This window comes from Chiloscyllium plagiosum, unplaced genomic scaffold (assembly GCF_037043375.1).
Source record: "Chiloscyllium plagiosum isolate Xiang-an unplaced genomic scaffold, Cpla_swu_hap1 HiC_scaffold_27, whole genome shotgun sequence".
In the NCBI taxonomy this organism is placed as follows: Eukaryota; Metazoa; Chordata; class Chondrichthyes; order Orectolobiformes; family Hemiscylliidae; genus Chiloscyllium; species Chiloscyllium plagiosum.
In genome coordinates, this window is record NW_028270165.1 from 4,243,089 (window position 1) to 4,270,771 (window position 27,683).

The following is a 27,683-nucleotide window of genomic DNA, read 5'->3' on the forward strand; positions in this document are numbered from 1 at the left end:
TGACTCTAATCATCTTCGGTGAGAGCAGAAGTGTTTCTGAGGACTTTTCAAAGATGTTTTGCCCTTAATGGGAGTAGAAGGTACAATGAAATCTTGCATTTGTGAGACAGCAACTGAGTGAGTGAGTAAATCCGAGGTTTTGGTGCAAAGTGGGAATTCATTGCACTGTGAGGATGAAACTCTACTTATTGAGTCATTTCTGCTGGTGAATGAAACCAGGCTCAAGATTAGGAGGAGTAAATTTAGGACAGAGATGAGGAGGAACTGCTTTTCCTGGAGTGTAGTGTATCTATGGAATTCTCTGCCCCAGGAAGCAGTAGAGGCAGCTTCATTAAGTATATTCAAGACACAATTGGATGGGTTTTTGCAATGGCAGGGGAATTAAGGGTAGTTGGGACAATGCAGGGAGGAGGATCTCAGATGGTGAATAGATTAGCCATGATCTTAATTGGATTTTTGAACAAGAGGAAGGCATGAAAATGGTTTCAAGACCAGTTTAGAACAGTTACAGAGCCAGAGAGCACAAACAGACCATTCAATCCAACTAGACCATGCTGACTGTGTTCACAAACTAAACTAGTCCCACCTGCCCCATTCTCCCCGTAACCTTTGATCCCCTTGATACTCAAGAACCTATCTGTCTCAGTTTTAAATATCCTCAGTGACCTGGCCTGCACAGCCTTCTGTGGAAATAGATTCCACAGATTCACCGCTCTCTGGCTGAAGAAGTTTCTCCGTTCTAAAAGGTCTTCCATTTACTCTAAGGCTGTGCCCTCTGGCCAGAGTCTGTCCTACCAATGGAAACATCTTCGCAATGTCCACACTGTCCAGGCTTTGAAGATTATGTATGTTTCAATTAGACACCCCCCCCCCCCCCCCCCCGAGTGCGGGCCTGTTAATCAGCATGAACCAGACCCTTCAGGATGAGGTACAGCAGGGATTAGGGTCAGCAAAGTGAGAATGGAGGGAGTGTGTGTGGGATGGAGATTTTCAGCTTCTAGGGAATGAGAGAGAAAAGTGAGTTCGCTATAAATTAGAATTGATCGGATGGGCCAAAGAGTGGTAAATGGAATTTAATTTGGAGAAATGTGAGTTGTTGCATTTTGGTCAAGCAATCCAGGCAGGACTGACACAGTTAAGGGGAATGTTGCAGAACAAAGAGTCCTTGGAGTGCAGGTTCCATAGTTCTCAGGTAGACAGGATAGCCTTTGTTGGTCAGAGCATTGAGTAGATGAGTTGGGAGGTCATGTTGTGGCTGTCCAGGATGTTGGTTAAGCCACTTTTGGAATACTGCAGTTAGTTCTGGTCTCCCTGCTGTAGGAAAGATGTTATGAAACTTTGAAAGGGGTCAGAAAAGAATAGGCCAGGGGCATTTTCCATGGAGCATCCGAGGCTGAGGGGTAAACTTATAGACCTTTGTAAGGGCCATGGATAGAGGGGAAACCCTAAGGTCTTTTCCCCAGGGTATGGCAGTCCAAAACTAGAAGGCATATGTTTGAAGTGAGAGTGGAATGATTTAAGAGATTGGAGGGGCAACCACTTCAGAGGGTGGTGCATGTATGGAACGAACTGCCAGAGGAAGTGGTAGAGGCTGGCACAATTACAACATTTAAAAGGCATGTGGATGTCTGTCTGTTCTCAGCTCTGCTGGATGTCTGTTGAAGCTTTGAACCCCCCCCCCCTCTACACCTTCTGGGTTAAACAAACATTCAGTCAATCAAGCCTCAATCCACAATCTCCCAGCCAGTCAACAATCCAGGCACAGTGTAGTCACAGCAGGGAATCAGCTGCCCTGAGTGCGGGAAGACCTTTACCCAGGCCTCTGCCCTGCTGAGGCACCGGTGGGTCCACACGGGGGAGAGGCCCTTCAGCTGCCCCGAGTGCAGAAAGACATTCCATGAATCCTCCAACCTGTTGAGGCACCAACGGGTCCACACAGGGGAAGAGGCCCTTCAGCTGCCCAGAGTGCGGGTAGGCCTTTACCCAGCCTTCCTTCTTGCTGATCCACCAGTGGGTCCACAAGGGGGAAGAGGCCGTTCCCCTACACAGTGTGGGGGTAGGCCTTTTTCCAGGCCTCTGCCCTGCTGAGGCACCATGAGTCCACGCAGTGGAGAGGCCTTCAACTGCTCCTCCCACCTGCGGAGCCACCAGCGGGATCATGTGGCATTGCAGGGGATTGAAAGAATGACGGCTGAGTGCCTTGCTTAACTGGACTATCAACCCAGTTCCAGTGGCTCCCGAGTTCGATTCCCACCGCGACAGATGGTGGAATTCGAATTTGGTCAGAAATCTGGAGTTCAGAATCTAACGGTGAAACCATTGTCGGTGGGGTGGGGGTGGAAGAAAACCCCCATCTGATTCACTCAGTTCTTTTTTAGGGAAGACTTGAGCAGTTATTAGAGCACTCGTCCCAGCTGCAGCCTTTACCCGGTCTGGCCGACACGTGACTCCAGCCCCACAACAGTCTGGTGGACTCTACGCTGCTCATCCAACTTGATTGGAATACAGGTTGAAATTGCTGAGTGAGGCAATACTTCCTCCAGGTTAAGGCTGTACCAAGGATGCAGTTACAAAGGGACGACTCAGTGGTGACCAATAATGAAGAAAGTGAGGGGTTGCACTTTGACCTTGAGCGATTTTTAAAAAATTGCTACTTTTTCTACGCCTTTCTGCTGGGAGATTCTGAAGCTGTAACAAAGTTGGGTCACAATAAAGATTACCTGAACTTCACACTGAGCTCAGACTCTCACTGAGAGCTTTAAACTGCAACAGGTTTTTGTTTTAAAACTGCTCATTTTACATGTGAAAGTGAGAACTGCTGATGCTGGAGATCAGAGTCAAGATTAGAGTGGTGCTGGCAAAGCACTGCAGGTCAGGCAGCATGCGAGGACCAGGGAAATTGACATTTCGGGCAAAAGCCCTTCCTCAGGTTTTTGCCAGAAACGTTGATGTTCCTGCTCCTCAGATGCTGCCTGACCTGCTGTGCTCATTTCTGACAGTCTCCTGTACTATGTTTCCAATGTTGTGTATTGGTTGCAGCAATGAATGAGTAGCCAGCATTGTTAGAAATTGTAAAATTTTCAGGGGTGCAATGTCATCAGCATTGTAGTTTCCTGGCAGCACGGAGAAGTGTGTGCTTGGTTCACTAGACATGATGTGGAGGTGCCGGTGTTGGACTGGGGTGGATAAAGTTAAAACTCAACACCAGGTTATCGTCCAACTGGCTTGTTTGGAAGCACGAGCTTCTTCATTGGGTGTTTGTGGAACAGAATCATAAGACACAACCACCTGATGAAAGAGCAGTGCTCCAAATGCTAGTGCTTACAAATGAGCCTGTTAGAGTATCACCTGGTATTGTGAAATTTAACTTCGCACACCCCAGTCCAACAGCGGCATCTCCAAATCAGGTACATAGTTCTTTGAAAGTTGCATCATTGGGACACAGGGTAGTGAAAGAGGCCAGTCAGGAGCCCTGGAGGACCGGAAGGTGACTGGTCCTCCTGCCAATCAGAGCCTTCCTATTGTCTGAATGCAGACGTTGGAACATGAGCTTCGGAAGCTGCTGCTGCTCTCTCTGAATGAAGATTGAGTTTGCTCCAGACTGTAACCTCCTTATTCTGTCAACCATCTGAGTGTATGGTACTCTCTTCACAACTCCTTTTCCATGTTTTTCATTCTGGGCTTCAATTTACGACTTGCAGCAACCGAAAGGAAAGGGAATGAATTCACGGAGTGGACAGAATCAGGAAAAGTTTGTTTATAAACAGAGTGTTTCACGTGTGGAGTGAATGTAAAGAGGAAGTGGTGGATGCACATTCAGATGCAATGTTTAAAAGACATTTGGATAAGTATATGAAGAGGCACGGTGCGGAGGGATATGGGCCAAACACTGGCAAGTGGCACCAGTTTAGTTTGAGAACGTAGACAGCATGGAATAGTTGGACTGAAGGGTCCGTTTCTGTGCTGTCTAACGTAACTGTTCTGTCATGGTCTTAAAACCATTTTCTTGCCTTCCACCTTCAACGTGGATACTGTACCTGCATCCAACACATAAACCATTCAAAATAAAAAAAACACCTCCTGTGCACAAAGAAATCCACACTTTATTGTTCAAAAATCAGACGAACTCAGCCTTGAATATATTCAATGACCCCCTAACTGCAGGAAGACATCCCCACTTCTAATCTCAGTTCAGCTTGCTAATATACCACTTGCCTTGCTGCACCTGTCTGACAACTGGCATTGACTGATGTAGAAGGATGCTGCTAATCAAAGCACTGATCACACGGTGGTCTGGTGTCAGCTCAGATTTCAGGCCCTGATTTCTCGGTCCTGTGTTGATCCTCCTGTTCCCACAGACTAAGATGTCGGTCTGTTCTCAGCTCTGCTGGATTTCTGTTAAAGCTTTGACCCCGCCTTTTATAACTTCTGGAACGATAAAATATTCAATCAAGACCCAACCCACAATCTCCCAGCCTGTCAACCATCCTGATACAAGGTGCAGTCATAGCAGGGAATCAAACAAGAAAAGTGAAACAAAAATCATAAATAGGCGCACGTGCTTAATGTTTGTTCATGAGGAAGTAAACCAGGAATAGGGATCTCCCAGGAATCTTACAGTGCTCTACTTGAGGAATTCTGTCACCCTTACATCTATTAGTACCCAGCTATGAATTACAACAACATTTACACCAACAGAAATAAAGCATCTGTTATCAAATAGACAGAGATATACAGCCGGACATTGACTTTTTCTCTATCTCATGCACACATGAGATAGATCATCCATGGGGGGAGTTTGTCTTTCTAGCATGATGTTTGCAAATACATTCTACTTTGCTCAAAGACTGCACAATCTGCAGGCAGTCAATACATGTAATATATTGTAAATTCCACTTTGAAGATAGATAATGGGCCCACTACTTTTTGGATGTGAGCATAAGTGGTATAGTAAGTAAGTTTGCTGATGACACCAAAATTGGAGGTGTAGTGGACAACGAAGGAGGTTACCTCAGATTACAATGGGATCTTGATCAGATGGGCCAATGGGCTGAGAAGTGGCAAGTGGAATCTAATTTAGGTAAATATGAGGTGCTGCATTTTGGGAAAGCAAATCTTAGAAGGACTTGTACACTTAATGGTAAGGTCCGAGGGAGTGTTGCTGAACAAAGAGACCTTGGAGTGCAGGTTCACAGCTCTATGAAAGTGGAGTCACAGGTCAATAGGATAGTACAGATGGCATTTGGTATGCTTTCCTTTATTGGTCAGAGTATTGAGTACAGGAGTTGGGAGGTCATGTTACAGCTGTACAGTTGGAATATTGCATGCAATTCTGGTTCCCTTCCTAGCAGAAAGATGTTGTGAAACTTAAGGGTTCAGAAAAGATTTACAAGGATGTTGCCAAGACTGGAAGATTTGTGCTATAGGGAGAGACTGAATAGGCTGGGGCTGTTTTCCCTGGAGCGTCAGAGGCTGGGGGGTGACCTTATAGAGGTTTATAAAATCATGAAGGGCATGGATAGGATAGATAGACAAAGTCTTTTCCCTGGGGTGGGGAGTCCAGAACTAGAGGGCATAAGTTTACAGTGAGAGGGGAAAGATATGAAAGAGACCTAAGGGACAACGTTTTCACTCAGAGGGTGGTACATGTATGAAATGAGCTGCCAGAGGAAGTGGTGGAGTCTGGTACATTGCAACATTTAAAAGGCAACTGGAGGGATATGGGCCGGGTGCTGGCAGGTGGGACGAGATTGGGTTGGGATATCTGGTCGACATATACGAGTTGGACTGAAGGGTCTGTTTCCGTGCTGTACATCTCCACGACTCTATAACCAGTCTGCCTTAAGACTTGAAAACAGACAGACTCTGACCACACACCTTTAATGCATTGTCTGAACAGAGATGTCACCTTTTGTTCTGAAAGCCTTAAGCTATCTTGAAGGTGCCTTACTGGAAGTTCTGGGATTGACATGTTAATGATTGCTGCAACCTATTCTAAAATATGAAAGACTTAACAATCCAGGTTTGTTCAATATATCAGTTCAGTGGCAGGGCACTGTAATGTTTTCCTATAAATTCTGTGCCATATGATCTTATTGTCCACAATCACCTGAAGAAGCAGTGCTCCGAAGCTCGTGTTTCCAAATAAACTGTCAGACTGAGCCTGATGTTGTGAGATTTTTAAGTTTGTCCAGGTTCAGATAATGCGCAGGGATGTGTAGGTTAGGTTCATTAGTCAGGGGTAAATGTTGAGCAATAGGGGAATTGTGGTAGTGGGTTACCTTCGGAGGATCGGTGTGTAGTCTTTGGGCCGAGTGGCCTGCTTCCACACTGTGGGGAGTCTCTGAAGGGGAAGGGATTTTTGTAAACTGTGCAAGGCAATGCAGGCGTAGTGTGGGGGCCTGCTGTTGGCCTTGCCCCGCCCTTTGCTCCTCCCCCCTGTTGTGGAGCTGTCTAAAAAAAAAGCTACTCTTTCTCTGCCCTTTTTGCTGGGGGAGGGGAGGGGAGGGGAGGGGAGGATCTGAAGCTGTAACCATGTTGCGACACAAAATAAAGGTAACCAGAACGTGCTGCTGGGCTCAGGCTCTCATTGAAAGCTCCAAGCAGTTTTTGTTTTAAAGCTGCTCATTTCTTGCAGCTTTCTGCACTAAGTTTCCAATGTTGTGTATTAGATGGAGCAGTGAATGAGTAGCTGGTTTTGTTAGAAACTATAAATTTTTCAGGAGTGCATCGTTTCATCGGCAGTTTACTGGCAGCACTGGGAAGTATGGGCTGTGTTCACTAGAAACGAGGTGGAGGTGCTGCTGTTGGACTAGGTTGGACACGGTTTAAAAATCACAACACCAGGTTATAGTCCAACAGGTTTATTTGGAAGCATTAGCTTTCGGAGTGCTGCTCCTTCATCGGGTAACTGTGGAGCAGGATCATAAGACAGAGTTAAGAGCAAAAGATCAGTGTCATGCAACTGATATGATAGATTGACAAATGCAGATTGCTGTTAAGTCTTTCATCTTTTAGAATGGGTTGCATATTTTAGTTCATTAAAGTGTACATCGCAGAACTATTATTAAGTCGTATTCTCAAGATCACTTAAGGTCTTTTTAAAAACAGGTGACTTCTCAGTCCAGACAATGCATGAAAGGTGTGAGAATATCCCAATCTTAAATCGGACTGGTTCTATTTCCAAACTAGGAATTTATAAAGTATTACATGGATTGACTACCTGCATATTGTGCGTTTTGTGCAAAATTGAATATATCTGCAAATATAATTCTGCAAATGCACCACATTCTTATATGTATGTGTGCAGCATGAGAGTGCGTGTAAGAGAGTATGTGTGCACATGCTTGATAAAGTGAGTGTGATGGAGGAGAAGCCTGTGAAAGGGTGTGTGTGTTGGGGGGGGCGTGTATGTGTGTGTGTCTGAGAGAGAACATGTGTACAGATAAAAGGTGAGGGGTTGCATTTTGCCAAAATAAGGAAGGGCAGGGCTTGTACAGAGGGATATGGTGGGGGGCGGGGGGGTTCAGATATATACTTCTTTGAAAGTTGCATCACTAGTTGGAAGGAAGCTTCAGAAGGCATTCAGCACACTTACCTTAATTGTTCACACCATTGAATAAAGGAGCTGGGACAATGTTGAAGTTGTACAGGATGTTGCTGAAGCCACTTGTAGAGTACTGAGAATGCTTCTGGTGGCCCTGTAATAGGAAGAATTCTGTTAGAAAGGGTTCAGTAAAGATTTACCAGGATGTTGCCAGGACTGGAGGGTTTGAGTTGTAAGGAGAGGCTGAGACACTCTTCACTGGAGCACAGGAGGTTGAGGGGTGACCTCATTTGAGATTTATAAAATCATGAGGGTTATAGGAAGATGAACATCAAACACAGCGAGCAGCGTGTGTGGTTATGTCGAGTGACAGGGGAAGAAATTGTGGCATTTGGACACTTTAAATCCATCAGGAACAGCACCTCCATAGAGCACACTGCGCATGTCAGGTGAGGTGCCGGAAGACTGGAGGTTAGCTAACGTGGTGCCACTGTTTAAGAAGGGTGGTAAGGAACAAGCCAGGGAACTATAGACCAGTGAGCCTGACATCGGTGGCGGGCACGTTGTTGGAGGGAGTCCTGAGGGACAGGTGGTACATGTGTTTGGAAAGGCAAGGACTGATTAGGGATAGTCAACATGGCTTTGTGTGTGGGAAATCATGTCTCAAATTTGGAGTTTTTTCAGGAAGTAAAGAGGATTGAGGAGGGCAGAGCAGTAGATGTGATACATATAGACTTCAGTAAGGCGTTCGACAAGGTTCCCCATGGGAGACTGATTAGCAAGATTAGATCTCATGGAATACAGGGAGAACTAGCCATTTGGATACAGCTGGCTGAAAGGTAAAAGACAGAGGGTGGTGATGGAGGGTTGTTTTTCAGACTGGAGGCCTGTGACCAGTGGAGTGCCAGAAGGATCGTGCTGGGCCCTCTACATTTTGTCATTTACATTAATGATTTGGATGCGAATAAAAGAGGTACAGTTAGTAAGTTTGCAGATGACACCAAAATTGCAGGTGCAGTGGACAGTGAAGAGGGTTACCTCAGATTACAACAGTCTCTTGACCAGAATGGCCAATGGGCTGAGAAGTGGCAGATGGAGTTTAATTCAGATAAATGTGAGGTGCTGCATTTTGGGAAAGCAAATCTTAGCAGGACTTATACACTTAATGGTAAGGTCCTAGGGAGTGTTGCTGAACGAAGACACCTCAGAGTGCAGGTTCATATCTCCTTGAAACTGGCGTCGCAGATAGATAGAATAGTAAAGGTGGTGTTTGGTATGCTTTCCTTTATTGGTCAGAGTATTGAGTACAGAAGTTGGGAGGTCATGTGGCGGCTGTACAGGACATTGGTTAGGCCACTGTTGCAATATTGTGTGCAATTCTGGTCTCCTTCCTATTGGAAAGATTTTGTGAAACTTGAAAGAGTCCAGAAAAGATTCACAAGGATGTTGCCAGGGTTGGAGGATTTGAGGTATAGGGAGAGGCTAAACAGGTTGGGGCTATTTTCCCTGGAGCATCGGAAGATGAGGTTTACAAAGGGGCATGGATAGGATAGATAGACAAAGTCTTTTCCCGAGGGTGGGGGAGTCCAGAAGTCAAGGGTATAGGTTTAGGGTGAGAGGGGAAAGATATAAAAGAGACCTACTGGGCAACTTTTTCACACAAAAAGTGGTACGTGTATGGAATGAGCTGCCAGAGGAAGTGGTGGAGGCTGGTACAATTGTAACATTTAAGAGGCATTTGGATGGGTACATGAATAGGAAGGGTTTGGAGGGATATGGGCCAAATGCTGGCATGTGGGACTAGATTGGGATGGGATATCTGGTCGGCATGGACGGGTTGGACCGAAGGGTCTGTTTCCATGCTGGTTCAGCAAAAGCCATTCATGCTCTTCGCTGTCTGCAAAAACGGTGCAAATCCTTCTTCAAATGTACCAATGAGAAGCCAATTGTTGACTTGCAGCAACTGAAGAAAGTGAGTGAATCCAGGGAGGGGACAGAGTCGGGAAACGTTGGTCCAAGTCTGTATCTCAATTGTCAAACACATGGCAAATGCAGTCCCACAGTGTGAAGTTATAGCCTCAGTTACGAACAAATAACTGCTGAAAGGAGGTGCATTGTTTAAATGGTGACATATTGGGATGTGGAGAAAGTGAGGACTGCAGATGCTGGAGATGACAGTTGAAAAGTGTGGCACTGGAAAAGCACAGCAGATCAGACAGCATCCGAGAAGCAGGAGAATCAACGTTTCAGGCATGAGCCCTTCCTCAGGAATGATGTGTGGATGTAAAAAGTGGCCTCAGCATCCTTCCACACCAGTCACTGCCAGTTGTCAGACGGGTGCAGCAAGCAATCAGCAAGGCAAGTGGTATATTAGCAAGAGGAAATGAGTTCAGAAGTCTCTCCAGTTAGGGGGTCATTGAATATATTCAAGGCTGAGTTCGTCTGATTTTAGAACAAGAAAGAAGTGGATGTTTCTGGGGGAATGCAAGTAAAATTATTTTAAGACCAGTACAGAACAGTTAAAAGGTCATACAGAACAGAAACAGACCCTTCAGCCCAACTAGTCCATGCTGATTATATTCACAAACTAAACTAGTCCCACCTACCTGTGTTTGGCCCATATCCCCCTGAACTTTTCCTATTCATGTACTTATCCAAATGTCTATTAAACGTTGTTACACAACCAGCATCCACTATTTCCTCTAGACATTTATTCCACACACAAACCACTGTTTACAAAAAAGGTGCTCCTCATCTCTTATTAAAATCTTTCTCCTCTCACCTTAATTTGCAGCCTAATCTTGAAATGACACATGCCGTTCACCTTATCTATGCCCCTCATGGTTTTGGAAACCTCTATAAAGAAAACAAAGAACCTTACAGCACAGGAACAGGCCCTTCAGCCCTCCAAGGCTATGCTGATCGAGATTCTCTATCTAAACCTGCCGCCTATTTTCTAAGGATCTGTATCCCTTTGCTCCCTGCCGATTCATGTATCTGTCTAGATGACGCTATCGATCCCAGCCCTACTGCCTCCACTGCATTTGAGGCACCCACTACCCTCTGCGTAAAGAACTTTCCATGTAGATCTCCCTCAAACCTTTCCCCTCTCATTTTGAACTAGTGACTCCTAGTAATTAAGTCTTCCCCTATGGGGAAAAAAAATTCTTCCTATCCACCCCTGTCTACATGCCTCATGGTTTTATAGGCCTCAGTCAAGACCCCTCCTCAACCTCCTTATTTCCAATGAAAATACTCCTAATCTACTCAACCTCTCCTCATAGTTAGCGCTCTCCATAACAGGCAACATCCTGGTGAACCTCCTCTGCACCCTCTCCAAAGCATCCACATCCTTTGGGAAATCTGGCGACCGGAATTGTACAGCAGTATTCCAAATGTGGCCGAACCAAAATCTTATATAACTTTAACATGACCTGCCAGCTCTTGTACTCAATACACCTTCCGATGATGGAAAGCATGTTGTATGCTGCCTTAACCACTCTACTGACAGGCATTGCCATCTTCAGAGAACAATAGATCTGAACACCCAGATCTCTCTGTACATCAATTCCCCCCAGGACCTTCCCATTTAATGTATAGTTTGCTCTCGAATTGCACCTTCCAAAATGCATCACCTCGCATTTGTCTGGATTAAACTCAATTTCTCTTCCCAACTCTCCAATCTATATTCTACTGTATCATCTGACAGTCCCCTTCACTATCTGATATTCCATCAATCTGAATGTCATCTGCAAACTTGCTAATGAGGCACCCGACACCTTCACCTTTCAACCTCCTATGCTCCAGTGAAAAAAGTCCCAGCCTACCCACCAGTTGGTGTGAATTCTGTCTGGGTCCCAATGTCGAGTCAGCCTGACATTTTGGATAGAAAAGCTCTGCATTTAAATTACATTCTTGAGAAAGTTACTGAAAACAGGTTCTGGGATTAACATACCAAACTAAAGAACCCCATTCTAAAAAGATGGAAGATTTAATCTAAGTTGTTTAATGTATCACATCTCCATGACACTGGACTCCTTTGGCTATAAATTCTGTGATCATGATCTTATTCTCCACAACCATCTGATGAAAGAGCAGAACTCCAAAAGCTAGTGCTTTCATGTTATGGCAGTAGCGGGAGGTGTGGGCTGTATTCACTAGAAACAATGAAGCAGTTAGATACCACACATTTGAGGGGGAAGGGTGTATTACATGACCTCTCAACTCCAAAACTGAATGCTCTGAGCAATGAAGGAAAGCAAACCAAATGCCTTCTTCACTATTCTATCCACCAGAGACTCCACTTTCAAGGAACTATGAACCTGCACTCCAAGGTCTCTTTATTCTGCAACATTCCCCTAACTGCATCAGTCCTGCCTGGATTGCTTGACCAAAATGCAAACCTCAGACTTCTCTAAATTAAACTCCCAAAAATTCTAATTTATAGTGAACTCTCTTTCCTCTATTATTCCCTAGAAGCGGAAAATCTCCATCCCACACTCTCTCCGTCCATTTTCACTTTGTTGAAAGTGGAAGAATGGGATTGAGAAACTGATCAGCTATGATTGAATGGAATGAGCAGACCTGGTGGTCTAATTTCTGCTCCCATGTCTTGTGGTCTCTTGCTGTCCTGGACACCGTGAGAGAGAATTGGGACCAGCATTGAACCGATCATGACTGGATATGGATCTACCTGCATCTAGGTGGATGGGCTGGGACTTTTTCACTGGAGCATAGGAGGTGGAGATGTGACCTTATCAAGGTTTATAAAATCATGAGGGGAGAGATGAGGTGAATGACAGGTGTCTTTCCCCTAGGCTGGGGGTTTCAAGATGACGGAGCAAATTTTGAATGAGAGAGGAGAAAGAGATTTTAAAAAGACTTGAAGGGCAAAATTTTTTTTATATACTGAGAGTGGTTCACGTGTGGACTGAATGTCAAGAGGAAGTGGTGTTTGCAGGTACAGTTACAAGGTTTAAAAGACATTTGGATAATTACATGATTAGGAAATGTTCAGAAGGGTATGGACCAAAACACTGGCATGTGGGACTGGTTTAGCTGGTGAACATAGTCAGCATGGACTAGTTGGACTGAAGGGTCTGTTTCTGTGCTGTATGGTTCTGTAACTCGGTTCTGTACTTGTCTCAAGACCATTTTCTTGCCTTTCCCATAAACATCCACATAAAAATCAGATGAACTCAGTCTTGAATATATTCAATGACTTGAAAATGTGTTGCTGGAACAGCGCAGCAGGTCAGGCAGCATCCTGGGAACAGGAGAATCGACATTTCGGGCATAAGCTCTTCTTTAGGAATCAAACGTCGATTCTCCTGTTCCCTGGATGCTGCCTGACCTGCTGCGCTGTTCCAGCAACATATTTTCAGCTCGGATCTCCAGCATCGGCAGACCTCACTTTCTCCTCGTATATTCAATGACCCCCTAACTGCAGGAAGAAATCCCCACTTCTGAACTTAATTCCTCTTGCTAATACACCACTTGCCTTGCTCATTGCCTGCTGCACCTGTCTGACAACTGGCACAGATGGACACTGATGCCCCTCTGAACATCCACGCATCATTCTTGATGAAGGGTTTGCGCCCAAAACCTTGACTGTCCTACTGCTCGGATGCTGCTTGACCTATTGTGCTTTTCCAGCACCACACTTTTTGACTCTAATCTCCAGCACCTCCAGTCCTCACTTTCTCCACATCCCAATATATCACCATTTAAACAATATACCTTTCTACTTTTTTTCACAGCAAAGGCTGTAACTTTACATTGGGGTACTGTATTTGCCAATTGTGGCCTTCTCTACGTCGGGGAGCCTGAGCGTAAACTTGGGGAACGGTTTGCCGAGCATCGCAGCCAGGTCTGCAGAGGCCGATCGGACCTCCCAGTCACCACCCATTTTCATTCCCCTTCCCACTCCCTTTCTGACATGACCATTTTTGGCCCCATCCATTGCCACAACAAACCAAAGTGCAAATTGGAGGAACAACACCTCATCTTCCACCTGAGCAGTCCACAGCCCGAAGGACTCAACAGTGAGTTCTCCAATTTCAAATAACCTCCCTTCCCATCCCAAACTCCCTTCCAAGCCCCTGCCCCTCCACCTCCCTGCCACCAACTAGGTTCCTTCCTCGCATTCACCAAGCAGGTCGTACCCTCTACCTATCTACACCTATCCCCACTTCATCACCCTGCCCTCAGCATACCCTTGTTCTGCAGCTCTCCCTATACTCACCCCCAGTCCTGAACAAGGGTTACACCCGAAACGTCGACTTCTCCACCTCCTGATACTGCCTGGCTTGCTGCATTTTGCCAGACTCCTGTCTGTCTGTTTTGCCAATTGAGACACAGGCATGGACTAGCTTTTCCAGAGTCTATCCCCTTGCTGGATTCATTCCCATTCCTTTCAGTTGCTCCAAGTCAACAATTGAACCCCAGAATGAAACGTAAATGGAAAAGGGGGTGAGAAAAGAGAGTGCTGTACTCACAGATGATGGACAGAGGAAGGAAGTTGCAGTCTGAGGTGAAGCTCAATCTTCATTCAGTGTGAGAGGAGGAGCAGGACCTTAAGAAGCTCATGGTCCACCTTCCGCATTCAGACAATAGGGGAGCTCCAATTGGCATGAGGACAAGTCTCCTTCTGGTCCTCCAGTGCTCCTTATTTGTCCATCAAAAGTAGGTCTCGCCCCTTTTCTGCCGACAGCGAGGAACATGCCCAATGTTTTGGTGACACCGGCAAACATGTGCCCTGCTTGTTGACACTGAGGAGTGTACACAATATGCTCTGTAGCAATGCTGATGTTATTGACAGATTTTAAGTGTCCATATGCCTCAGAGAACAAAAAGGGTTAGAGCCATAATTTGTTTTACACTATGTGTCTCGATATTTTATTGCTTTTGCATTTGTCTGGCTGCTCAATGTTTTTATGTCTTTTCCTCAGTGTTGGGGTGAAGTTCACAACTAGAGGGCATAGGTTTAGGGTGAGAGCAGAAAGATATAAAAGGTACCTGAGGGGCAACGTTTCCATGCAGAGGGTGGTGCATGTATGGAATGAACTGCCAGAGGAAGTAGTGGAAGCCGGTATAATTACAGCATTTAAAAGGCATCTGGATGGGTATATGAATAGGAAGGGTTTCGAGGGATATGAGCCAAGTGCTGACAAATGTGACTAGATTAATTTAGGATATTTGGCTGGCATGGACAGGTTAGACCAAATGGGTCTGTTTCCGTGCTGTACATCTCTATGACTAAATAATAAAAAGTATATTTTCCAAGTAACAAACTATACCCAGTTAAAAATCACACAACACCAGGTTATAGTCCAACAGGTTTAATTGGAAGCACACTAGCTTTCGGAGCGATGCTACTTCATCAGCTGATTAAACCTGTTGGACTATAACCTGGTGTTGTGTGAGTTTTAACTTTGTACATCCCTGTCCAACACTGGCATCTCCAAATCATAACTATACCCATATTAACAAGGTTTAGTACACCACACACTTGACCAACCATTCTCAACAGATCCTGCCCCTTCAATGTCTGAGGAACATATACATGCTGGTGCATAATCTCCTTCACTAGTATTTACACACTACCCTCAGCAATTGCACAAGTAACAGCAAAGGGTAAACAGCACAAGGATTAAACAAACAAACAAACAAACAGTGAGGGGGAAACAGCACAGGCGCCAGTAAAAGCAGATGGAAAGTGAGTGTAAAATGTCACTATGACAGGACAGGACAGGCCCCACATTCCTTCCCCTCCGTTCCCCCCACAACCTGCCTCACCTTTCACCTCCCGGGCCCAGTACCTTCCAGGTGGCCCCATAGTTGACACAGGGGCCGCCCCACGACCAGTAGAACTCCACCACCCAGGCGGCCGACGAGTTCCCAAGCAGGCCCTTAACCCCATCCGCCTCCAGAATGCTCACCGGCTCCTGCCTGCTGTACAGCCGGCCGAAGTGGCCGTGACACAGCAGCTGCGCCAGGAAGGCGGCGGTGCCCAGTGACGGGTGTCTGCCCCGGGCCGCACGGCGCCATTTTCCTAACGGCCGCCCTCCCGCCGCTTCCCCGCTCGAGCGCCTTCTCCTCCCAACCGCCTTCGCCCCCGCGTGACGTATGCACGGGGGGATGGGCGGGGCCGGGGGAGCCTCACCGTCACCAAGCAACAGCCACCTCGCGCTACAACTGCTCATTCACAAAAACAAACTCTCCTGTCTCGCTCTGCAGCTGCAGGGGGGACACTGCCACGTTTCCAGGAGCCCTGTCTACATTGGGAAAGCTCACGGCTCAATTTAAACAGATATTCCCACATCTAACGGAACGGCGTCATATCTAAAGGGGGAAATCTGAATTTTAAAGGGACATGGACATTTTCACGGGTATTTCTGCAAATAAAGAGATGTCGATGGACGAGATTATATTTCAAGGGGATGTGGGCACATTCAAAGGGATATCTTCATATGTAAAGTGACGCAGTTATGTCTAAATGAATCTACATTCCGAAGAGACGCTGCCCTATTTATAAGCAGAAATATCCCTTTAAGAGACAATAAGTGTGAATTCTGTCTGTGTCCCAATGTTGAGTCAGACTGACATTTTTCTTAGAAAAGCTCTGCATTTAAATTATATTCTTGAGAAGATAATTTATAGAATCACGTGTAGAGGTTAGGGAGGATTGGCTGTGCTAAGTTACCCATAGTGACCAGGGATATACAAGTTAGGGTGGCTTGGCCATGGAAATATGGAGTAAGGGGTTGAGTATGGGTGGGATACTGTTCAGAGGGCCAGAGTGAAATAGATGGGCTGAATGGCCTGCTTCCACATTGTCGGAATTCTATGACCCTCCCCACAAAGGAACATTTTATCTACATCTATCCTGTCAAGCCCCTTTCAGAATTCTACTGGTTTCAATAAAGATATACAGCATAGAAACAGGCACTTCGGTCCAATTCGTCCATGCCGACCAGGATTCCAAACTAAACCAGTCCCACTTGCCTGCATTTGGCCCATAATCCCTCTAACCTTTTTATTCATCTACTCATCCAAAAGTCGTTTAAATGTTGTCACTGTACCTGCATCTACCACATCCTCAGCAAGTTCATTCCACATACAAATCACCCTCTTTCAAAATGTTGCCCCTCAGGTTACCTTTAAATCTCTCTCCTCACCTTAAGTAATATGCCCCCAAGATTTGAGCTCCCTGATGCTAAGCAAGAACCTTTTGCTATTCACCTTACCTCCACTCCTCATGATTTTATCAATCTCAATGATGTCACCCCCCCCCCAACCTCCTGCACTCCAGTGAATAAAGTCCCAGCCTCTCCTTATAACTCAAACCCTCCAGTCTTGGCAACTTCCTGGTAAATCTTTACCGAACCCTCTCTTATAAGTTTCTTCTGATTACAGGGCCACCAGAACTGTACACAGTACTCTGAAAGTGGCCTCACCAACATCCTGTACAACCTCAACATGATGTCCCAACTCCTATACTCAATGGTGTGAACAATAAATGCTATGCTGCTAAATGCCTTCTTAATCGCCCTGTCTACCTGTGATGCAACTTCCAAAGAACTATGTACCTGAACACCACCCCCCTCCATGTCTGTCTGTTCTATAACATGACCCAGGGCCCTACCATTATCTATACAAGTCCTGCCCTTCCTTGTTTTAGCAAAATGCAACCCCTTGCTTTTATTAATACCTCTCACACACATGCTCCCCCTCAGACACACACACACATGTATACCCCCAAATACTCTCACAGGCTTATACTCCATCACACTCACACTTTACCAAGCATGTACACACTCTCACATGCTTGCACACACAATTCTTTGGGGTGAATTTGTACTGGCAGAATTATATTTGCAGATACATTCAATTTTGCTCAAAAAGCATACAATTTCCAGGCAGTCAATCCATGTAATATTTTATGAATTCCTCCTTTGGAAACAGAACCAGTTTGATTCAAGATTGGAATACTGACAGACTCAAATCTCACACCTTGAAATGCATTGTCTGAGCTGAGGTGTCACCTTTTTTATAAAACCTTAAGTCATTTCAAGAATGTGACTTAAAAGATGTTCTGGCAGTTACACGTTAATGAACCAAAACCTGCACCCATTCTAAGAGATGAAAGACTTGACAGCAATCTAGGCTTGTTCAATATATTCTATTAGTTGCATGATACTGACCTTTGGATACTGTGTCTTACGATGCTGCTCCACAGCAACCCGATGAAGGAGCAGCACTCAGAAAGCTAGTGCTTCCAAATAAACCTGTTGGACAATAACCTGGTATTGTGTGATTTTTTTAACTTTATCAACCCAGTCTAATCCCGACATCTCCACATCATTTCTAGTGAACACAGCCCACACCTACTGGTGCTGCCAGTAAACTTTACAATGCTGATGAAACAACGCAGTACCTGAAAGATTTACAATTTCTAACAATACTAGCTACTCATTCACTGCTCCATCTGATACATGACATTGGAAACTCTGCAGGAAGCTGAAAGACAGGAGCAGCTTTAAACAAAAAACCTTTTGGAGCTCAAAGCTTTCATTGAGAGTCTGAGCCCGGCAGTAAGTTCAGGTAACCTTTATTGTGACTCAACTTAGTTACAGCTTCAGATTCCTCCCCTGCAAAAAGGTATAGACAAAGTCGCTGCTTTTTAAACAGCTCCAGGTCAAAGCTCACACACACCCTCGTCTTTACTATTGGTCAGCACCAAGTTGTAATTGGATCCCTGTTACAGCCGTAACCTGGAGGAAATATTGCCTCACTCAGCAATTTCAACCGATACCCTTTATCCTAGTAAGTTTCTCCCCACTCATTTTCCAGTTTGGGGGGGGGGGCAGTGTAGAGTTAACCAGACGGCTGTGGATCTGGAGTCAGGTGTAGGCCAGACCAGGTGAAGGATGCAGCTGGAACGACTGAGTGAATCCTTTCCCACAATGGCGGTTCCCTTCCTTAACAAGGGGGAGAGTGAATCAGATGGGGGCTTTCACCCCACCACCTCCTCCCTGAAACGGTCTCGTTGTTAGATTCCGAACTCCACATTTCTGACCAAATACCAATTCTGCCATCTGTCATGGTGGGATTCAAACCCGGGAGTCCCTGGAACTGGATTGATAGTCCAATCGATAATGGCACTCGGCCGTCGCTCCTTCAATCCCCCTGTGATGGCACGTGAACTCGCTGGTGCTTGTGCAGGTGGGAGGAGTAGGTGAAGCCCTTCCCGCACTGAGAGCAGGTGAACGGCCTCTCCCCGGTGTGGATCCGCTGGTGGGTCAGCAGGGTGGAGACGGAGGTAAAGGCCTTCCCACACTCGGGGCAGCTGAAGGGCCTCTCCCCCGTGTGGACCCATCGGTGGGCCAACAGGGCAGAGAAAAACATGAAGGCCTTCCCACAATCGGGACAGCTGAAGGGCTTCTCCCCCGTGTGGTCCTGTTGGTGGGCCAGCAGGTGGGAGGAATGTCTGAAAGCCTTCCCGCAGTCGGTGCAGGGGAATGGCCTCTCCCCGGTGTGACTGCGCCAATGAGTCTCCAGGGCAGATGAGAAACGGAAGCCTTTCCCACAGTCGCCACACTTCCACGGTTTCTCCACGGCCGAAGCTTCAGCTATACATAAACACATTTCCAGCCCCTCCCCGCCGTGAAATCCCCTTTCCAGGCCGTATAACTGTTTCAGGCTCCACACTCAGTGCGCTGCAACAGTGGGGTCTCTCATTCAGTCCCACTGATGCTGAAAACATACTCAGACAGGAATCAAAAAGCTTTGATCCCTCTTACAGAAATCACAGTCGAAAATCGTTGCGGTCCTGGTGGACTGAGTGACTGTCAGACATTGATGTTGAAGTGAGGTCCGCAAATGCTGGAGAGTCAGTCGAAAAATGTGGCACTGGAAAAGCACAGGGATGTCAGACAGCATCTGAGGAGCAGGAGGGTCAATGTTTCGGGCATAAGCCCCTCATAAGTTGATTGAGAAATTTCCGCCTTCAGATCTTCAAATACGCTGTAAAAAGAGATTACAAAAGTCATCACTGTCAGTGCAGGGTAGAAATTCTGAACAAGGAATTCTACTTTCTGCAGAATATTCTTTTCTTTTATTATTCCACAAAATTGAAAGCACCGTTCCACTCTCTCTCCCCCTCTCTTCTCACTCTGCTCTAACTAATTCTCCTGAAGGTGCTGATTCAGGATCTTACAGGGACAGAAAAGCAAAAGTGTTAAGACTGACATCTCTCTGCATTTTGGATACCTCCACCTGAAAGCTAATATCTTTCACAACACTGGGATCCTGCTGAGAGTGCGTAGGCCTGATTTTGGGAAGCAAATAAAATGTCTGTCAATTCAGGATGAAGCTGCCACGCAGCTTCTTGAGGAACAACCAGAAACAAAATGGTTAACATCCCTGGGAAGGGGAAGCAAAATGAGACGTCAAGGTCTTAACACTGACACCAGAGAGAAATTGAATATTCTGACATGGCAAACGTTAGTGGAAAGCCAGAGTCATAGAGGTATACAGTACAGAAACAGACCCTTTGATCCAACTCCTCTGTAATGACCAGATATTGTAAATCAATCTGGAACCATTTGCTCACACGTGGCCCATAGCTGGGGTCATCCCCACCCTCCTGACCTGAGACCTTGATGTCTCCAAGCTGACCCTCAAAGGTTGGGTTTGTCCCTACATTCTTTCTCAGTTGTCTTTTGTAAGTTTTGAAAACTTTCCCAATCCTCGGAGTATAGGACTTGGGAAGTTATGTTGTAGCTGTACAGGACATTGTTCCAAATGTGGCCTAACCATTGTGTGCAATTCTGAGTTCCTTCCTATTAGTAAGTGGTTGTGAAACTTGAAAGGGCTCAGAAACATTTACAAGGATATTGCCAGGGTTGGAGGATTTGAGCTAAAGGGAGGCTTAGGGATGTTTTCCCTGGAGCATTGGAGGCTAAGGGGTGACCCCTTACAAGATGATTAGGGGTTTAGATAGGGTTGACCGTGAGAACCTTTTTCCACGTATGGAGTCAGCTATTACGAGGGGGCATAGCTTTAAATTAAGGGGTGGTAGGTATAGGACTGATGTTAGGGGTAGGTTCTTTACTCAGCGAGTCGTGAGTTCATAGAATGCCCTGCCAGTAGCAGTGGTGAACTCTCCCTCTTTATGGGCATTTAAACGGGCATTGGATAGGCATATAGAGGATAGTGGGTAGTGTAGGTTAGGTGGGCTTGGATCAGCGCAACATCGAGGGCCAAAGGGCCTGTACTGCGCTGTATTCTTCTATGTTCTATGTTCTATGTTCTTATAGGAGGTTTATAAAATCTTGAAGGGCATGGATAGGATAAATAGACAAAATCTTTTCCCTGCAGTGGGGAGAGTCCAGAACAAGAGGGCATAGGTTTAGGGTGAGGGGAGTAAAGAAACAAAAGAGATCTGAGGGGCAACCTTTTCATACAGAGGGTAGTACATGTATGGAATGAGCTGCAGGAGGAAATGGTGGAGACTGGTACAATTGCAACATTTAAAAGGCATCTGGATGGGTATATGAATGGGAAGAGTTTGGAGGGATATAGGCCAGGTGCTGGCAGGTGGGACTAGATCGGGATGGGATATCTGGTCGTCATGGACGAGTTGGACCGAAGGGTCTGTTTCCATGCTGTACATCACTATGACTAGTTGGACTTAAGGATCTGTTTCTGTGCTGTATAACTCTGGAACTGTTCTGTACTGGTTTTAAAACCATGTTCTTGCCTTCCCCCACAAACAATCACTTCTTTGTTGTTCAAAAATCAGATGAACTCAGCCTTGAATATATTCAATGACTCCCTAACTGCAGGAAGACATCTCCACTTCTGAAATCAATTCCTCTTGCTAATATAATGCTTGCCTTGCTGATTGCCTGCTGCACATGTCTGACAATTGGCAGTGACTGATGTAGACGAACGCTGAGGCCCCTTTGTACATCCACACATCATTCCTGATGAAGGGCTCAGGCCCGAAAAGTCAATCTCCTGCTCCTCAGATGCTGCCTCACCTACCGTGCTCTTCCAGTATCACACTTATTGACCCTGATCTCCAGCATCTGCAGTTCTCACTTTCTCCACATCCAAATACATCTCCATTGAAACAATGCACCTCCTGTTTGTTTTTTTTTCCCACAGCCAAGGCTATAACTTCATATTGTGGTACTGCATTTGCCGTGTGTTTGCCAGTTGTGGTCTTCTCTATATCGGGGAGAGCAAGCGCAAACTTGGGGAACGGTTCACTGAGCATCACAGCTGGGTCCACAGAGCCGACCAGACCTCCCAGTCACCACTCATTTCAATTCCCCTTCCCACTCCCTTTCTGACATGACCATCTTTGGCCTTCTCCATTGCCACAATGAAACTAACTGCAAATTGGAGGGACAACACCTCATCTTCCGGGCAGCCTACAGCCCGAAGGACTCACCGTTGAGTTTTCCACTTTCAAAAACCCTCCCCCCTCGTTCACAGACTCCATTCCCACACCCGCTCTCCTTCCTGCCACCAACCAGATTAATTCCTCCCATTGACCAACCAGGTCGTACCCTCTACCTGTCTTGATCCATCCCCACCCCCTTTATCTGCAGCTTTTACACCCAGCCACAGCCACAGCCACAGCCCTAAAGAAGGGTTACACCTGAAACGTCGACTTCTCCACCTCCTGCCTGTCTATTTTGCAAATTGAGACACAGACCTGGATCAACGTTTCCAGAGTCTGTCCTTCCTGGATTCAGTCTCTTTCCTTTCAATTGCTGCAATTCAACAATTGAACCCCAGAATGAAAAAGAAATGGAAAAAGGAGCGAGATAAGAGAGTGCTGTAGTCACATATCTGGGACACAGGAAGGAATTTGCAGTCTGGGTAAAGCTCAATCTTTATTCAGAGAGAGAGGATCAGGAGTCGCAGCTTGAGAAGTTCTTGGTCCAACTTCCGCATTCAGACAATGGGCTGGCTCTGATTGGTAGGAGGACCAGTCTTCTTCCAGTCCTCCAATGCTGCCAATTGGTCAATCAAAAGTAGGTCTCGCACCTTTTTTTGCGCACGGTGATGATCATGCTCAGTGGTTTGCTGACACTGGCCAGCATGCGCACTGCGTTGCTGACACCGGCAAACATGCGCAGTATGCTCTACGGGGATGGTGTTACTGACAGATTTTAAGTGTCCAAATGCCAATAGGGGAAAAAAGATAGAGCCACAATTTTTATCCCTGTGGCTCGATATTTTATTCCTTTTGTATTTTGTCTGGCTGCTCAACTTTTGTATGTCTTTTCCCTTTGTTGTGGGGACAAGGTGCTGAGACCAGAACTGGAGGGCATAGGTTTAGGGTGAGAGGGGAACGATTTCTAAGGGTCCTTCGGAGCAATCTTTTCGCACAGAGGGTGGTATGTTTATGGAATGAGCTGCCAGAGGAAGTGGTGGAGGCTGGTACAATTACATTATTTAAAATGCATCTGGATGGGGATATGAATAGGAAAGATTCAGAGGGATAAGGGGCAAAATGCTGGCAGATGGGTCACTAGATTAATTTAGGACATCTGGTCAGCGTGGGCCGAAGGGTTTGTTTCTGTGCTCTACAACTCTGTGACTCTATCTTTAGATAGTATGGAAAATAAAGAGCATGAAAGCATGGGAAGGGTTAGAGCATGGAGACCACTGCCAATTTGTTGCAAAGGATAGTGGAAAGCTCTTACACTAATTAGCAGAGTAAGGTTGAGGCTGAAATGTCACTATGGCAAGATGAGATAACAGTCAGTAAAGTTAGCCTCACCTACTAAATATGATTGACAGGATTGGGACATGACATTAAATATCTAATTAAAAATTAATAGAGTCAGCCTGCTTGAGACTATTGACAATAAATATCTAATCATGACATTAGGAAAATATTAAGTAGGGTCTGGAATGAAAGACTATTATTGCAAAAGTTGACAATAAATATCTAACCGTGACATTAGAATAACATTAAGTAGAATGTAGGAAAAAACTATAAGGGCACAACTAAAGAGATAATGGGAACTAACACCACTGGTTCATTGTGTAGCTAGAGTGAGGTACTTTTGATTAATATAGTTGGACGTGCTGATAAGCTAACAGGAACATGAAAAATAAATATAAAAAACCACGGACCCTGAGGTTCGTGGGCATTCAAGAATCTGCATTCTCAGTGTCACGGTTTTGTGTTTTCAAATAAAAGACTCACTTCTTGAAGAACTCTCTGTGTCTCCTGGTGATTCTCTACATTTTCTCCACACGAATAGTCGGAAGCAGTTTCATGAGACTAGGAATTGGCCATTCACCCCTTCCAGCCTGTCCTGTGCTGTGGTCGAACTGCGCAAGAATCAGAAAGATTTCAGCAGCTCTTTTTAAAAATTGAACGTGCTTTCAGACTTTAATGATGTTTCCGAATATATCATTTTAGCTATTTTCATTTTTAAAGATCAGACATTTGTTACCCCGACTCCCAGTTGAGTCATCACCATCCATTCTCTCTCTCTTCTGAGAAGGGCTTGATCAAAGACGTCTGGAGGCATGAGAAAGACCAGGGTGGGGAGAGGGCACTGGGGAGAAAAGAGAGAGAATGCATGCGGGGCAGAGAATGGATGCGGGGTAGAGATACAGAATATGGACAGGGGGCAGAGGATGTGGCTAGAGCAAGACTGGCGGGCCACAGGGTGAGGTTAGAGAAAGCCTGAGGGGGGCAGAGGTTGGGGAGAAGAGAAAGACTGTGGGGCCAGAGGGTGAAGTTAGAGAAAGACTGAGGGGGGGGGGCAGAGGTTGGGGAGAAAAGAAAGACTGGGGGGGACAGAGGGTGGGGTTAGAGAAAGACTGAGGGGGGCAGAGGTTGGGGAGAAGAGAAAGACTGGGGGGACAGAGGGTGGGGTTAGAGAAAGACTGAGGGGGGCAAAGGCTGGGGAGAAGAGAAAGACCTGCAGGGCAGAGGGTGGCGGACCAAAGAATGGGGAGTCAGAGAATGGGGAGGGGGAGAGAATAGTCGGCGTATGGAGTATGGGGACAGAGAGAGAATGGACAGGGGTAGTGGGTGGGGTGGGCAGGAGAGAATGACTGGACAACAAACGGTGGAGGGCGATGGAAGAATGGATAGGGGGCAGAGGGTGGGTGGAGAGAGAATATAGATGGGGAGAGATGGAGAGCAGAGGATGAGGGGAAGAGAGAGAATGCATGGGGAGGTAGACAGTGGGAAGTGGGTGGGATTAACGGGTGCACAGGGTGGGGGGAGAGAGAGAGAATGGACAGTGGGTCGTGTGGGTGGCAGGAGGAATTGACGGGGACACCATGGGAATTTTTGTGTCTTGGAGAGGGGGGCTGGTGGTAAAAGCATCCCACTCACTTCCAACATCCCCTTCTCTGCACACATGCAGTGTAGATTTTTGAGCCTGGGTGGGATGTTGTTCAGAGGGTCAGTGTGGACTCAATGGGTGGAATGGCCTGCTCCCACACTGTAGAGATCCTATGATTACGAGAGCTGTCAAACCAGCAACTTCTAATTGGTGAAGTTAAAGGCTAGCCAATCTTTAAGCAGTTTTCCATGCGTTCACTCGATTTGCCCTTTCAACATTCCTTGAATTTAGGGTATTCCATTGTAGGGTTTAATTATGATCCAGAAAAAGCAGCATCTAGTCTCATCTGTGTGCAGAACCACCTCAACTGACTGAACAAGCGTAACAACTCTTCTGTCTGCTCTTTAGATGTGACATTCTCTCTCTCTCTCTCTCTCGCTCTCCAGTACCAGTCAGGTACCAGTCCCACAATTCTGTGTTACCCATGGAGGGAGGAGAAGGAAAGTTTCTTACTCTCAGACGTTGGAGGGGAGGACAAAGTTTCAGCCAGTGGGAAGTTAAAATTAAACCCAGAAACTCAAACTGCATAGACTTGGGGAGAATAAAAAAATGAAGAAAAGGGAGCTCAGAAAGTGTCCTCCCTGCAAGTGACATACACACACACACAATTCCCACTGCTCAGCCAGAGACTGTGCTGCCCCCATCCCCTCAGTCTAGGAGTAAACGTTGGAAAGGTGATGGTGTTGATAGTCAGGAGGATGGTCTCCGGCTACACTCTGATAGAGATAGTAGATGGGGGTAGAGTGATGGAATTTAATCTTCAGGCATTCTGAGAAATTTAATAAGGGAAGGAAGTACGCAATAAATAGTGGGTCCCTACAAGAGGACTTTACTGTCCAAGTCCAGAGATTCCCAAAGTGCAGATAAAACGGGGGGGGGGGGGGGGGGGGGGGGATCTTTTCACTGCCCCTTGCAACACCCTGTTAGGGTTCAGAGAGTGCCATGTCCTGACACCTCCTTCCTCACGTCTCCTGTGTATTTTAAATCAATTCTGTTATGTTTACTTTAGTGATAGAAAGGAATAGGTGTATACCACTGGGCATGAGTTACAGCTGGGGGAAAGGCAATTACGATGCGATTAGGCAAGATTTAGGAAGCATAGGATGGGGAAGGAAACTGCAGGGGATAGACATATTAGAAATGTGGAGCTTATTCAAGGAAAAGCTACTGTGTGTCCTAGAAAAGTATATACCTGTCAGGCAGGGAGGAAGCTGTAGAGCACGCGAGCCATGATTTGCGAAAGAAGTGGAATCTCTGGTCAAAAGGAAGAAGAAGGCTTATGTTAGGATGAGATGTGAAGGCTCAGTTAGGGCGCTTGAGGGTTACAAGGTAGCCAGGAAAGACCTAAAGAGAGAGCTCAGAAGAACCAGGATAAGACATGAGAAGTTGTTGGCGGATAGGATCAGGGTAAATCCTAAGGCTTTCTATAGGTATTTAAGGAATAAAAGAATGATGAGAGTAAGATTAGGGCCAATCAAGGATAGTAGTGGGAAGTTGTGTGTGGAGTCAGAGGAGATAGGGGAAGCACTAAATGAATATTTGTCAACAGTATTCACTCTGGAAAACGACAATGTTGTCAATGAGATTACTGAGATACAGCCTGCTAGACTAAGTGTGATTGAGGTTCACAAGGAAGAGATATTAGAAATCCTGCAGAGTGCGAAAATAGATCAGTCCCCTGGGCCGGATGGGAGTTATCCGAGGATCCTCTGGGAAGCCAGGGAGGAGATTGCCGAGCCTTTGGCATTGATCTTTAAATTGTCATTGTCGACAGGAATAGTGCCAGAAGACTGGAGGATAGCAAATGTGGTTCCCCTGTTCAAGAAAGGGAGACAATCCTGGTAATTATAGACGAGTAAGCCTTACTTCAGTTGTTGGTAAAGTAATGGAAAAGGTATAAGAGATAAGATTTATAAGCATCTAGAAAAGAATAATTTGATTAAGGATAGTCAGCACAGTTTTGTGAAGGGTAGGTTGTGCCTCACAAACCTTATTGAGTTCTTTGAGAAGGTGACCAAACAGGCAGATGAGAGTAAACCAGTTGATGTGGTGTATATGGATTTCAGCAAGGCATTCGATAAGGTTCCCCACAGTAGGCTATTGTACAAAATGCAGAGGAGTGGAATTGTGGGAGATATAGCAATTTGGATCAGTAATTGGCTTGCTGAAAGAAGACAGAGGGTGATGGTTGACAGGAAGTGTTCATCCTGAAGTCCAGTTACCAGTGGTGTACCACAAGGGTCGGTGTTGGGTCCACTGCTGTTCATCATTTTTATAAATGACCTGAATGAGGGCGTAGAAGGGTGGGTTAATAAATTTGCAGATGACACTAAGGTCGGTGGAATTGTGGATAGTGATGAAGGATGTTGTAGGTTATAGAAAGACATAGATAAGCTGCAGAGCTGGGCTGAGAGGTGGCAAATGGAGTTTAATGCGGACAAGTGTGAGTTGATTCACTTTGGTCGGAGTAACCAGAATGCAAATTACTGGGCTAATGGTAAGATTCTTGGTAGTGTAGATGAGCAGAGAGATCTCGGTGTCCAGGTACACAGATCCTTGAAAGTTGCCACCCAAGTTGACAGGGCTGTTAAGAAGGCACACAGTGTTTTAGCTTTTATTAATAGAGGGATCGAGTTCCGGAACCATGAGGTTATGCTACAGCTGTACAAGACTCTGGTGCGGCTGCACTTGGAGTATTGTGTACAGTTCTGGTCACCACATTATAAGAAGGATGTGGAAGC

The 27,683-nt window shown here is 45.9% G+C and overlaps 2 protein-coding genes across 6 annotated transcripts in view; one reads left to right on the forward strand and one right to left on the reverse strand.

Annotated features, from left to right (window-relative positions):
* LOC148142905 (uncharacterized) overlaps nt 1-15,529 on the reverse strand; it is a 29,390-nt gene extending 13,861 nt beyond the window's left edge. The window contains exons 1-4 of one of the 5 annotated variants that reach the window (XR_015751051.1): nt 15,367-15,388; nt 14,044-14,316; nt 7,598-7,700; nt 3,998-4,428 (exon numbers count right to left, since the gene is read on the reverse strand). Coding sequence is in view for 1 of the 5 variants with exons in the window: in XM_087973916.1 (XP_087830042.1) it covers nt 7,598-7,700; nt 15,344-15,467 (227 nt within the window). In the remaining 4 variants the exon portion in view is untranslated. Of the gene's footprint in view, nt 1-3,997; nt 4,429-7,597; nt 7,701-14,043; nt 14,317-15,343 lie in introns of those variants that run through there. The other 4 variants (XR_015751052.1, XR_015751053.1, XR_015751050.1 and 1 more) reach the window with 4 other exon arrangements.
* LOC148142904 (uncharacterized) overlaps nt 1-27,683 on the forward strand; it is an 80,899-nt gene that overhangs the window by 19,930 nt on the left and 33,286 nt on the right. The window lies entirely within an intron of this gene.